A 12,837-nucleotide genomic window follows, 5' to 3' on the forward strand; every position below is an offset into this window, starting at 1 on the left:
TGATAATCCGGCCTGCAGTGGTTTAGATCTTGTATAAATGTGCAAAGGTTATTTGCAGATCGTTTTTTTATCTTGACTACGTGATTGGTTCTAGTTTTTTTTGTTGTTACGGTCCAGGCCGCAGTGAGATTTTGGCACCCGTCACCTACAGTTTGGCAACAATTTTCGCTATTAAGTCCAATTGGTGGCCCCATGCTCGCGGTACCCTAGGTGGCCGGCAACGTCTGCCTTTTTGGAGTTGGTCTTGTCAGGATATAAAGCTAAATAATCTTACGCTTCGAGACCCTGCCTGAAATACTTTGCATCTCCACTTCTCGATGGTCCTACCCACAAAGCACCTTTGTCGTATATGTATCCACATGATGAGCTTGTTTGCTTCCATCTGGTAGGTCAGAGCACCATGGCACAGAGTCAACTTCAATTGAGGTAACATCGCCAGGCCCTAAAGTTAATTCAGTTAAATGGATTCAGCTCCTTGCAGGCCACTCTTCACATTACACAAGAAATCTTTGAAGGCACTTTCAGTGATTGCATGATGTAAATCCTGACCTAAGTTAATTGATGTTCCGATTTTATGTAGGTTTATTGATGTGTGTCAGTGTGTGTGATGTATTGCAGTGTGGTGGAAGGCTTTTCTTTTGCGCATAGTCAGCCTCTTTGCACAGTCTAATGTTCCGAGCGTGGCTTTGAACGGTATTTCCTGAAGCAAGTCTTCTCTTTTACCACTTCTCCCCACAGCTGGTCTCTGGTGTGCTTTCCTTCTCAGTGAATAGGGGCAGCAGCCGCACCAACACTCTCCACCTTGATCAGATGGTTGTGAATGACGGAAAGTGGCACGACCTTCAGTTGGAGCTGCGGGATGTGCGCAGTGGACGCGAGACCCGCTACATCATCACTGTCAACCTGGATTATGGATTTTACCAGGTCAGTGTTTTTGCAGCAGAGATTGCCAAGCAGGCGAAGGTGTGACCATGAGCCAACATCTATTATTTTAGTCTATTGGTGTCTCCAGTACTCTTTTAGGGCTGTCTTGTAGTGTTGTGGCCACCCATTAGTCTGAAGGAAGGGGGACCAAAGACCACCTGAAGAGTTACTATGGTGAGAAACATGTTTTTCCCTTCGCCGTGCCTTGTTCTATGCTGCCATTGAGTGCGCTTTACAGAATGCAGCTAACGGCCATCGCAACTTGGTATAAGAAATAAAAAGGTATCCGGACAAACCGTCAGAAAAATCATCGAATGGAAGAAAATGCAGATTACGGCAAAAACGAATTCCAAAAATGTCGATCAAGCGGAGCAGGAGTTGCGGGGTCGTGCTTCGCTCCCTTTGTGATCGACCTTTGGGGATTGCGGGGGTGTCCCCCGCTTCCCTAAAAGGAAAGTGGGGGACAAGCAAAGTTGAAAAATAAGTGCGTGAAGGGAACTGGCATCGCAGAGGGATGGGTGCCGCCGGAAGGAAAGTAAGGGGGTTGATGGAAGCCGGTTGCAAGAAATGTCTGGGGGAGACAAAACCGAAAGTTATTCTCAATAAAATAACTTTCAATTTTTTCTCCATCTGATATTTCATATTCAATGTATTCATGTTAAACCAATTCTCGTGGGGGTGTTGAAATTCAGAGGTGGGAAACTGCTCAACTGATGATGCACGGTCACTGGCAAAAGTAGACCTGATGAATGGATCACGTCATCAGATGTTGAGGACAGAGGTTCTTATCCTAGCTGCACCCTCACCGTAGAAAATATATTTTCTAAAATTGGACCATTAGACAGAAGTGCTATTTGAATAAAAGGATTACACTAAAAACCTTTTGGGTGAGGATTCAGTCAGGCAACCAATTTATATATTACTACAAGCATTCAGCCACCCTAAGAGGTACCTTCTCCTAGAAAATTATTAGTTGTACTTAGTTGTACTGCGGCCAATTTAAGAATATGAAAACCAGAAAAAGCTCTAGTAGGTGGCATGAAAATGACAGGGACCCTTTATCTCCTCATTTAAGATGAGACATTTAAATTATAGGGTATGTAATATAGCATATATGGAAGAGGAGAGATATGGGTGCTCCTAGCAGGGACTTTAAACTGAGCCTTCTGGGCGTCTTCGCCGGGAACTCTTACATTTACTCCTTTTTGTCTTTTCCTCCTGCAGGACACTGTGGTTGTTGGAAATGAGCTACATGGCCTGAAAGTGAAACACCTGCTTGTCGGAGGCCTGATGGAAGCTGGGGTGGTGCAACATGGCATGGAGGGCTGCATACAGGTGAGAGATTAACCACGCTGATCAGAGGAAAGGCTGCTGTGAGCCGGGGTGGTGCAATATGGCATGGAGGGCTGCATACGCGTGAGATATTAACCTTGCTGATCAGAGGAAAGGCTGCTGGGAGATGGGGTGTTGTAGCATGGTCTGGCGGGATGCATAGAGGTGAGAGATTAACCATGCCGTGAGGGATGCATAGACGTGAGAGATTAACCATGCTGATAAGAGGAAATGCTGCTAGGAGCCGAGTTGGTGCAGCATGGCATGGAGGGATGCAAAGAGGTGAGAGATTAACCATACCGGGAGGGATGCATAGAGGTGAGAGATATGAGGAAATGTGGCTGGGAGCTGAAGTGGTTCAGCATGGCATGGAGGGATACATAGAGGTGAGAGATTAACCATGCTGATCAGAGGAAATGCTGTTGGGAGCCGAAGTGGTGCAGTATGGCATGTATAACTGCATACTGATGGAGTATATGGATAATGTGTAGTGGCAAGCTTGCCAGAGACCAGGAAGCTGCTGTGCGTGATGGGGGGTATCTTAGAGGGAAGAGGCTAACTATGCTGTTCTTAGGGAAGGCTAATACAGGCCAGGAAGTGCTGATTGGCATAGAGGACAGCATACCGCTGAGAAGCTTGTTCTACTGTTGCGGTGGGGGCCGTTACTGGCACTTCAGGTTTAGGTTGTAATTAAGGGCACCATACAAGGAAGAAGCCACCAATACTTTCAATTGAAGGGTTCTGGAGGTAGAGAGGTGCACAATGGGTGGCAGGGCACCCTGCAGGAGAGTGGCTAGCCATACTTTCCGGCAAGTCTATCTGGAGTTCTGGGAAGGGCAGAATTTATTAGAAGTCTACAAGCCCATGATTGGATAACACTGCTTTTCATGTGGTGGGATTTTGACAGCCCTCCAGATAATTTAATCTCTGACCATCTAGACTTTCAGAACCTGAAGCTTGAGGCCCAGCTTTTGGAGTTCACCATTTGATTTCTTATTTGTGTTTTTTTGGATTTCTATTTTAGGGGGTGCGACTGGGTGATACACCAACAGGGATTACATTACCGAAGCCCAGCATCAGCCAGAATGTCACGATGGGATGTGTTGTTGCCAGCCCTTGCGATTCCAGCCCCTGCCATCCCAACAGCTCATGCATGGATAACTGGCAGAGCTACAGTTGTGTCTGCCAACCAGGTAAGGGTACGGGCTCTCAGTTGTAGTTATTCTTTTTTTTAATCATTTATTTATCATATAAACATGTAACCTACAAAATAAAGATTGTCTTAAAACACAATCACAGGTTACCATGAAGAGTCTTACACTTCACTCCAAATGCTCTGCCTTCTTCCTAACTTGTTAGGGACCCTGTTCCTGCAGCAGGCAAAGTCACTAAACTGCTGTAAATATGCTACACCATTGAGCAATAGATTTTAGAACTTTAGAATCCTTGGTAGAACTTTGGAATTTTCGGTACACATGCCTCCCTTCACGTGCCTGTGTATGCCACTCTCCTATACAACTGACCATAGCGGATCTAATGCCAGTTCCTGTCTTTTCAACCAGGATATTGGTGAAAGAATTAGCCTTTACGCCCATATATTTTGTATCTGGGTATTTGTTATATTGATACAATTAATCTTTTTGGGTTGTATTTCACCAGTGAGGGCCTTTCCTTTTACCGTGTGTAGGGTGTTCCCTCACCAACCTTTTTGATTTTTCAGACTTGCAGAATAAAATTCTCAATTCATTTGGCTTTTTCCACATCATTTGTATTGTTTCCAATACTTCCTTATAACACCAGGGTTGCATGCCACATGCCACTGGCTACAATGCACGTATGCAGGCACACGTCTCTTCTCGGTGGACAAGCCGCATAGTGTCTTCGTCACATATCTGCAATCTACAGCTGATGCAGTCTTGTGCCTTTTGTGTTTGGATATCATGCTTCAATCCCTTGGAAGTAGCCTTCAACATATACAGGTTAATTCATGGTCAACTGCCACGCAATAGGTATGAACATTTAAGCCGAATTTGCGTACTGTTTGTTCCGGAACCTCAGCCGTATAGATACCGGCTAGGCCTGCTATTGTGCCTGGTGTGACCACCCCCTATATTCAGTAGTGGACCCCTTTTCCTGACTGATGAGTTTAGTAAGGTTGTGGGCCTAAAGACTTTGACTCCTCTCCAAACAGATCTTGCCTGCCTTGGAGGATAATCAGGATACAGCTGAATCCTCTGTAAAGGCTCGAGGGATATTGCAGGTCCATTATTATCATTAATTTGCTCCCTTTATAGACCTGGTGCTTTGGTATGGCAGGTTCTGGCATTGTTGAAAGCTCCTGGTTTTTAAAGACCTTCTATTGCTGCTCCTGGTCCAGATTTGCACTGAAAAGACAATAAGAGAAAGCATGACTGCAAGCGTGACACCAGAGCTGATTTGCCAGTCCTGGGGTCTGTTTCTTTTTAAAAAAAATGTGCAACAGTTTCAGAGATCTGACCTCGTCCCAAGGCTTAGAGGGGTCTCTTTCACACAGGAAAGCCAGCCTTTTAAAGCAACCCAACCACAGCTTTGAGCTACGTGAGGTGTTAAAGGTTGGCTGAAAAGCACACCTCCATCCCTCAGGCCACATCCGACATAAGGGACAGGACATCAGACTCTAAAGAGAATATCAAACCTTTGCAGTGTAGACAACCAGCCCACCATAATCCATATATGCATGTTCCCGTAGCACTATTGGCTTTGAAATTGCAGAGTGGTAGAGTGTGGAGGTTCCCAGACGGTCCCAAGAATAATTCACAAGAGGCCTATTGGACGGCATATACAAGAACCATCATCTGCTATACAAGAGAGGGAGAGGTGTGTGGAGAGTCGAGACCTATGCAGAGGTTTAGGCAGAGTAGGGCCTAAGGGGCAAGGCCCACCCAAAATCTGTAAATGCCCACTCAGCAGCACTGTGTGGGCATTTACAGATATTTTTGTCAGTGCAGTGGGCCCAACTACATTAGCTTCAGGCCCCATTAGCTATACAATCGTGGCTGCGCCTCTGGACCTATGGGAAGAGTGAGATCATCGAACACTCATACGCAGATTAACGCAGCCTATCCAGGACATCAAGTGCCAAGGAACAGGAAGACAATTTGGATATGACCACAAAAGCAGACTGAATTAGTGGAGCTAAGTTTGCAAGATCTTGAAGGAAATCACAGGCATGGTGAAGAAGCAGGACCACTGTCGGTCCCCTAAATGGCAGCCAGGCATATTATGAGTTCACTGTGCCCATCACTGCAGAAACAGAGAAAGGAATTCTGGAGTGGGCAAATGGTGCTAGTGGCAACCAACCAATGCCTTGTAGCAAGGCCTATACAATTCCAATGGACCAGAAGTGACAAAATGGCTGTAATAAGAGGTAGGAGTTCAGAGTGCTGGACAGTGACGACCGAGAGAGTGAGGAGACGAGAACACTCGGAAAATCTGGAGATGGCCGAAGAAGAGCAGTAGTGAAGCCTGCATGCATTGAGGCTGCTGGTGGGCCAAAGAGCCAGTATCAGGACCAGGGAGAAGTCTAGAGGTGTCTGGAAGCAAAGACCAAAGGTGAGGGAAGAAACCTGAAAGGAAGCTACTTTGAGGGTCCTCCTGACTAAAATTACCAGGCTTGTCAGGCAGGGGGTTGGGGGGAGCATCATATGACATAGAGTTCAGAGAGAGAGAACAACAGGCGGATGTAAAATCACTAAATAGGTGAGAAGGGCACCATATGCCTTATTGGGCGAGAAGGGCACTATATCGCTTGTCTTCCTAGGGCACTATAACCCGGCATCTTTGATGCTCTGCTATAACTACGGACACAAATGATGAACCTTTAGCACTCATAGATCATCATAGCCGTTGAAAGGCGGACCCTGCTTTATTTGGATCCACTGTTATGATAACTATTATGAAGCAGACTCCCCACTGGTAAGTGGAAGTAACTTGGCTTTATTGACAAAAGTATCTATACAATGACCCACAGGACAACCTCCCTGATCCAGCTCCGCTTCTTCAACTCTCTTCCCTTAGGAACGTGAAACACGGTTCCTTAGGATACATTCCACTCACCAAGTTTCCACCTTCCAAGTCTCTTCACAACAATATCATTGAGCAGCACACCCTAAACCTGAACTTCTAATACTGAATGTATTATTTAATCAATTGTCAATCCTGAGTCCCTGTGAATCTATGGATGCAATTAAATGGAACTAGAATGTACTTGCTAATGCTTTGCTTTTACTTGTAATGTTCCTTTAATTGATAAATATGAAGATAAAGCATGGAAAAAAGACCCCTTAGCCCCACGCATTTATCCCTACTACCTCCTACTTGTAAATTAATAGTGAACATTCAAATCTCTAGTTTTTACGGTTTGTTGATTAGCCACACTCCACACAACTGCTTGCTTGTTTGTTTTTTATCTTGACTCCACATCATATGACTTCTCAAGGCAACCAACATCAATAACCATGTCAAATCGCGTTCCCTCAACTTTTTTCATTAATTTAGAAAAAGTTAATAATTAACTTTCTTATTTCCGCCCAGGATTCTATGGCGAGAACTGTGTTGACATATGTCAGCTGAATCCCTGCGAGAACAAGTCCTTCTGTCGACGGAAGGCGGGGTCACCAAATGGGTACATTTGTGAATGTGGAGGGAACCATTTTGGGCAGTACTGTGAGCACAGGTGAGCACAAGAGAGGGTTTTAAAGCTTACCTCTAAGTATTTTCGGTGTAAAGACAGTGTCACATTGCTGTGGCACCAGTCGAATAACGTTTTTTTGTTATGTTATGTTATGTTATGTTATTTGGCATTTATATAGTGCTCTATATATCATTGGTATGACCTCAAAGTGCTGGTAGGTTGAATACCCTCGGGGACCGTAGTCTGGGTCAGTTGAAGGGGTAGGGTGTTGAAAGGTGCTTGGGAGCACCAGTTAAGTGTGCAGCTGATGTAGTTGCTTGATGGTAGCTGCATTCTAGCATTAGGTGTGGTGGTGGTAGTAGTATCAGTTCAATGTGTGCAGTCTGGCGGGTGGACACCAAGACTGGGTTCTGGCTGCGTTATGTGTGCAGCTAGGCCGGTTTTCCGTGGGATATAGCTGCGTTTTATTAGAATGATGAGGTGTTCATGGGATAGTATTCGCATGTAGCAGCTAGGCCGAATCGATCGAGGGGTGTAGCTGCACTCTAATTGTGTAATGGTGTTGAGTAGAGAATAAGCATAGTGATATGATATATGATGGTTCATTCACACAGCACCCACACACAATGCGCTTCAAATCGCTCGACGACAAGGGAGGGAACAAGGGAGTACGCAAAGACACTCTCACAGGCCATGAACAGGGAAATTGTGAAGGCTAGCCACTGTACTCGGCCCTGCAACACCCAGACAGTGCAAGTGCCAAGACACATACAGGAGGGAACAGTACGCGAGGATCGGAGTGGCTGGGGCACACAGTGACATCGTGGGGGACCAGGGGGTTTGGGGGCATACAGCAACAGCATCGAGGGACCAGAGGGTGTTGGTGGCACAGAGAGACATCACAGGACCAGAAGGGCTGGTGGTACACAGCGACGTCAAGGGGACCAGAGGGGGACTGGGGGCACACAGCAACAGCATGGGATACGAGAGGGAATGGGTCGCAGTGACGAGACGGGAACTAGAGGTTCTGGGCACAGAGTGAAACATTGGGAAAACGAGGAGCTGGGGACAAACAGCAACATCATGAGGGACCGGAGGGGCTGGGGGTATGCAGCGACATAGGTTAGGGGCACAAAGGGACATCACTGGGACTAGAGGGGGCAGGGCATAAAGTGAGAACACGGTGGACCAGAGGGCAGGGGGTACTCAGTGACATCACAGGGCACCAAAGGGCACAAAGCAACATCACGGGTACTAGAGGGGGGGGGCTGACCTAGAGTGACAGCATGGGGATCCAGAGCGGTACGCAGCAACACAGGGAGCCAGAGGGAAGGTGGGTAAACAGCAACAACACGGGGGACCAAAGGAGGCTGCAGGGCACACAGTGACATCACAGGGACTAGAGGGGCGGGGCATACGGCGACAGCACAGGGGACTAGAGGGGTACACAGCGACATCACAGGGAGTCAGAGGCTAGGGGGTACACAACGACAACACAGGGGACCAAAGGGGGTTGGGGAACACAGCGACATCATGGGAAACAGCGAGGGCTTAGGTGTACACAGTGATAACACAGGGACATCACAGGGATTAGAGGGGGCTGGGCATATAGCGACAGCATGGCGGTCCAGAGGGCAGGGGGACATAGCGACAACACGGGGACCAAAGGGGTACATAGGGACATCACAGGGACTGGAGGGGGCTGGGCCTACAACAACAGCACGAGGGACCGGAGGGGTGCACTGCAACATAACAGGGTGACAGTGGGCAGGGGGTACACACAGACAACACGGGGACCAAAGAATCTGGGGGGCACACAGTGGCATCATGGGAACTTGAGGGGCTGCGCATACAGTGACAGCATGAGGAGGGCTGGGGCTGCACAGTGACAACACAGTGGACCAAACGGGGCTGGGAGGACACAGAGGCATCATGGGGGCTGGATGGGGCTGGGGGGATACAGAGGCATCATGGGGGCTGGAGGGGGCTGGGGGGACACAGTACCATCATGGGGCCCGGAGGAGAGCTCGGGGCATACAGTGATAGCAAAGGGGACCGGAGGGGTTGGGGCATATAGCGACATCACAAGGAATTTGAGGGGGCTGGGGGGACCCAGCGACAACACTGGAAAACAGAGGGGCTGGCCGGTACATAGGGACATCGTGGGGGCAGGGAGAGTGCCTGAGGCGGGCTGGGAGTTGACCAGGGCTTTGTAGTGGAACTAGTATGGTGAACTGGCAAGGATGTGTGAGTATTAGTAAGGAGAGGGGATTGCAAGGTGTTGTGATCTAAGGAGATCATTATTCTGCATATCAGGCATGCAGTTGTTTAATAGCCAGATTAAGGGGCGTATTCATTGATGACATTGTTGGGAGTTTTATTGAGCATTAGTCATGTGGTTGCTGGGGTTTCAGTCCCTTCAGAGGGTTGTGGTTGGTATTACGGAAAGTGCCACGTTTTTAGAGCTTTGTGGAATTTCGTATAGTCTTGGGTGTGTCGAATATGTGGGGGAAGTGAGTTCCACAGAGTTAAGGCCAGGGTTGAGAAGGCGGATCCTCTGATCCTGACAGAGTTAGAGGTTGGGATCACTAGAAGGAGGGCAGTGGTTGATGGGAGGTATGGTTTTGTCTTCTCTTGCAGGTATAATGGGCCGGTCTTGTGCACTGCACGGTGAGTGATGGACAGGGTCTTGAAAGTGGCCCTTCGTTCAACTGGGAGTCAGTGGAGTGTTCGGAGAGCTGGAGAGATGTGGTCTCTCGGACCCAGGGCGAGGAGTAGTTTGGTAGCAGCGTTTTGCGCTCTTTGGAGTTTGTTAAGAAGGTATAGGGACTTGGCATAGTCCAGTCTTGACATTACAATAGGCATAACTGCGGCAAGTCTGCTCGGTAAGGAGAGGCAAGGAAAAATGCGCCTGCGAAGTTTGAGATGCTAGTGACAACATTTGGACACATTATTGATCTGACGGGAGAGGGTTAGGCCAGAGTCCATAGTGTAGTCTAGGTTTTTTACTGTGTCGGAGGTGGCGGGGGGTTGGCACAGGCTGCGGACGGGGGACATGGGAGTGGATGATGTAGAAGGGCAGTGTTGCCGCACACCATGATTTCTTTTAGTGGGGTTTAAGAGGAGGTAGTTTATTGTCATCCATTATTCAATATCTCGAAGACAGGCTTCAAGGTCGGGCTGGGGATTGGTGCCTGAATTTTTAGGATGATTTGGGTATCGTCAGCGTAGTTGTAGCACAAGATGTTGTGCAGGCGGATGATTCCAGGAAGGGTGGACATATAGAGGTTGAATAGGAAAGCAGATAGGCATGCACCTTGCGGTACTCCAGGGTTAACCGAGCGAGCAGCTGAGACAAATGGGGAGAGGAGGGTTATTTGTTTCCTGTTGCTGAGGAAGGAGGCGATCCACTTGAGAGCAGTGCCATGGATTCCAAGGGAGTGGAGGCGGTCAAGGAGGATTGAGTGGTTAACCGTATCAAAGGCCGCAGAGAGCTCGAGGAGAATTAGTGCAGCACATCCTTCTGAGACCGCAGTGACCTTAAGATCATCCCAGATCGAGGTCAGAGTGTTTTCGGTTCCATGTCGTGGTCTGAAGCCTGATTGTGCGGGGTCGAGGAGGTTGTTGGATTCTACAAAGGCATTGAGCTGGGAGTATGCTGTTTGGTCGATGAATTTTTCAAGGAATCGGTTGTTCGAGGTGGGTTTGTAGTTTTTGGGATCAAGGGGGTCGAGGGATGACTTTTTAAGAAGAGTCTTGACATGCACAATTTTGAAACCATCGGGGAAGATGCCAGAGCTGAGGGAGTAATTTAATATGGCTCTTGCATGTTCTCCATCGCAGGTAGATGAGAATATTTCTTTTAGGACAGAAGCGGGGCAGGGGTGTCGAGGAGGGCCCAGACAGTTTCCTGGCAGATAGTAGGTTGAGAAACTTGTCTCTGGAGATGGGTTTGAAGGATTCAAAGGTGGAGGAATTGGGGGTCGGGGCAATGGGGAAATTATGTAGACATAATGATTAATGTATTGTAAGTGGTCTTGTTTAGTGCCTTTCTGCAACTATTGGTGGCCTTGCTGCACTTGGCTCTGTAAGAAAAAAGGGGGATGGGTTTCATTAGTGGGACAGTGGGAAAGGCAGATGCAAAATCTGCAATGTTGATGGGTTCAGGTCGAAAGTACTCAGGTCCTGAGTGGGTGCAGAAACCTGTTATGCATAGGAAAGAGCCCGAAGTCAAATTGACTGCAGTGCTTTGGATCTGGTTAGCCACTGATGTGGGAGAGTGCAACAGGGCTAAAGTGGAGAGCTTAGTCATGGCTCGGTCGATGTGCTAATAGCTATGCCTGTGGTGGCTGCCTGTGGGGTGGTTTGCTTGTGTAGTGTAAGGTGGTCTGAGATCTTATAGGGAAGAAGGTTAGTCGGGGGACGGCAGGAGTAAGCCTTAAAAGGCAAAATAACTCTGCACTCCTCACCTTGGCCATATGCAGACAGGTCCCATTTCTCATATCGTAAAATGTCAACCAGTTACTGCATATGTATAGGACAGTGGAGAGTTCTTGCTTATGGTCGGTGTGTTTCCTCTTTAGGATGGACCTGCAGTGCCCCAAGGGGTGGTGGGGAAACCCAACCTGTGGTCCCTGCAACTGTGATGTGAACAAGGGCTTTGATCCGGACTGCAATAAGACTAATGGGCAGTGTCACTGCAAGGTAAGGAAGGCATCTATCACCCTTTGACATGTGTGAATTTGGTCATTACAAGTGATGTTAAAAGCATTTGCACAGTGTCACAGGGGAGAAGGAACAAAGGCTGAAAACCACACATCCCTATGCATTAACAACCAACAAAGGTCAGACCATAGGAGGACATCCTATCTGGAATGAAGATGAAGAAAAGGATGCCACAGTTTCTTAGGGGCTTACTTGTTCTTGCGTTTCCTACTCTGTTCCCCTCTGAAGCTATTTGCCCACAGTCCTTCTGACCACTAGCTTATGTCAGCCCCGGTCACTAGTCTTTAGGGTCAGATTTAAAACCGGGTTTTAGGATCAGATTTTTTTTAAAAAAAACACCTACAGTTCTGACTATGTTAACTAAAAACCAGTGCTCTTAGAATCGAGCTAGGACTCCTGAGTATTGAATCTCTAGCACAGACTAGACATTTGATGTACTATACCAAGCTAAAACTAGGTCTCTCGGATAACCCGAATGTAGTTGTCGGATTCCTGGAGATGGAGGCATCAGAGGGATAAATACATCTGGTAAAAGGAGGGAAGTAAGTTCTGGAATGATATCATAGCCGTAATCGGAGCCGACATATTCATGGGCAATCTGGCACAAGCTAAATTACCCATTAAAGCCTGGTCCAGAAGGAGGGCACTCATTTTGGATGCAGACAGATGCAAATCCTTGCCTTTCCTGACCATGCACAAAGACTTACCAAAAGTAATTCCCCTAAAGGTAGGAGGTTGTTAACGATGACCCGACAAAATGTACTCCCTCTTTCTAAAAGGATACGCTGGCTGAGCTTCACAAACATGCCCGTGCAGCATGGGGTTTGAAGTGTGGTTAAAGCCACACTTTCCGGATCATCACATTTGATCATAAAAAAAACACCCTTAAACCAAAGAATTCACAAAGCTATATAACATGATCAGAGTTAATACGAATGGTTTCTGCCCATTGGACTAACCAACTAACATTATAAATATTGTTTTAATTAAGGTTCCTCAAAGAGGGCTGTCCATACCTGCTGATTCTAACATCTTTTACTCTAACTGTTAATTTCTGATTGTTATTGGTAATGTATTTGCACATTTTATTGTTATTTGCTATTGTTAATGTATTGTAAATTCAAATGTTAATGGAGTAATCCGAAATAACATTTTAAAGGGAGACTGATACTTCTCTATCCTTT

General features: G+C 47.2%; 1 protein-coding gene across 3 annotated transcripts in view; it reads left to right on the forward strand.

The window, feature by feature from the left end:
• Positions 1-12,837, forward strand: part of CELSR3 (cadherin EGF LAG seven-pass G-type receptor 3) — a 968,624-nt gene that overhangs the window by 654,673 nt on the left and 301,114 nt on the right. For all 3 annotated transcript variants that reach the window (XM_069643335.1, XM_069643336.1, XM_069643337.1), the window contains exons 10-14: positions 739-924; positions 2,149-2,259; positions 3,281-3,449; positions 6,829-6,970; positions 11,512-11,632. In XM_069643335.1, coding sequence (XP_069499436.1) covers positions 739-924; positions 2,149-2,259; positions 3,281-3,449; positions 6,829-6,970; positions 11,512-11,632 — 729 coding nt within the window. The remainder of the gene's footprint in view (positions 1-738; positions 925-2,148; positions 2,260-3,280; positions 3,450-6,828; positions 6,971-11,511; positions 11,633-12,837) is intronic.

This window comes from Ambystoma mexicanum, chromosome 2p (assembly GCF_040938575.1).
Source record: "Ambystoma mexicanum isolate Mex_15411 chromosome 2p, UKY_AmexF1_1, whole genome shotgun sequence".
Classification (NCBI taxonomy): Eukaryota; Metazoa; Chordata; class Amphibia; order Caudata; family Ambystomatidae; genus Ambystoma; species Ambystoma mexicanum.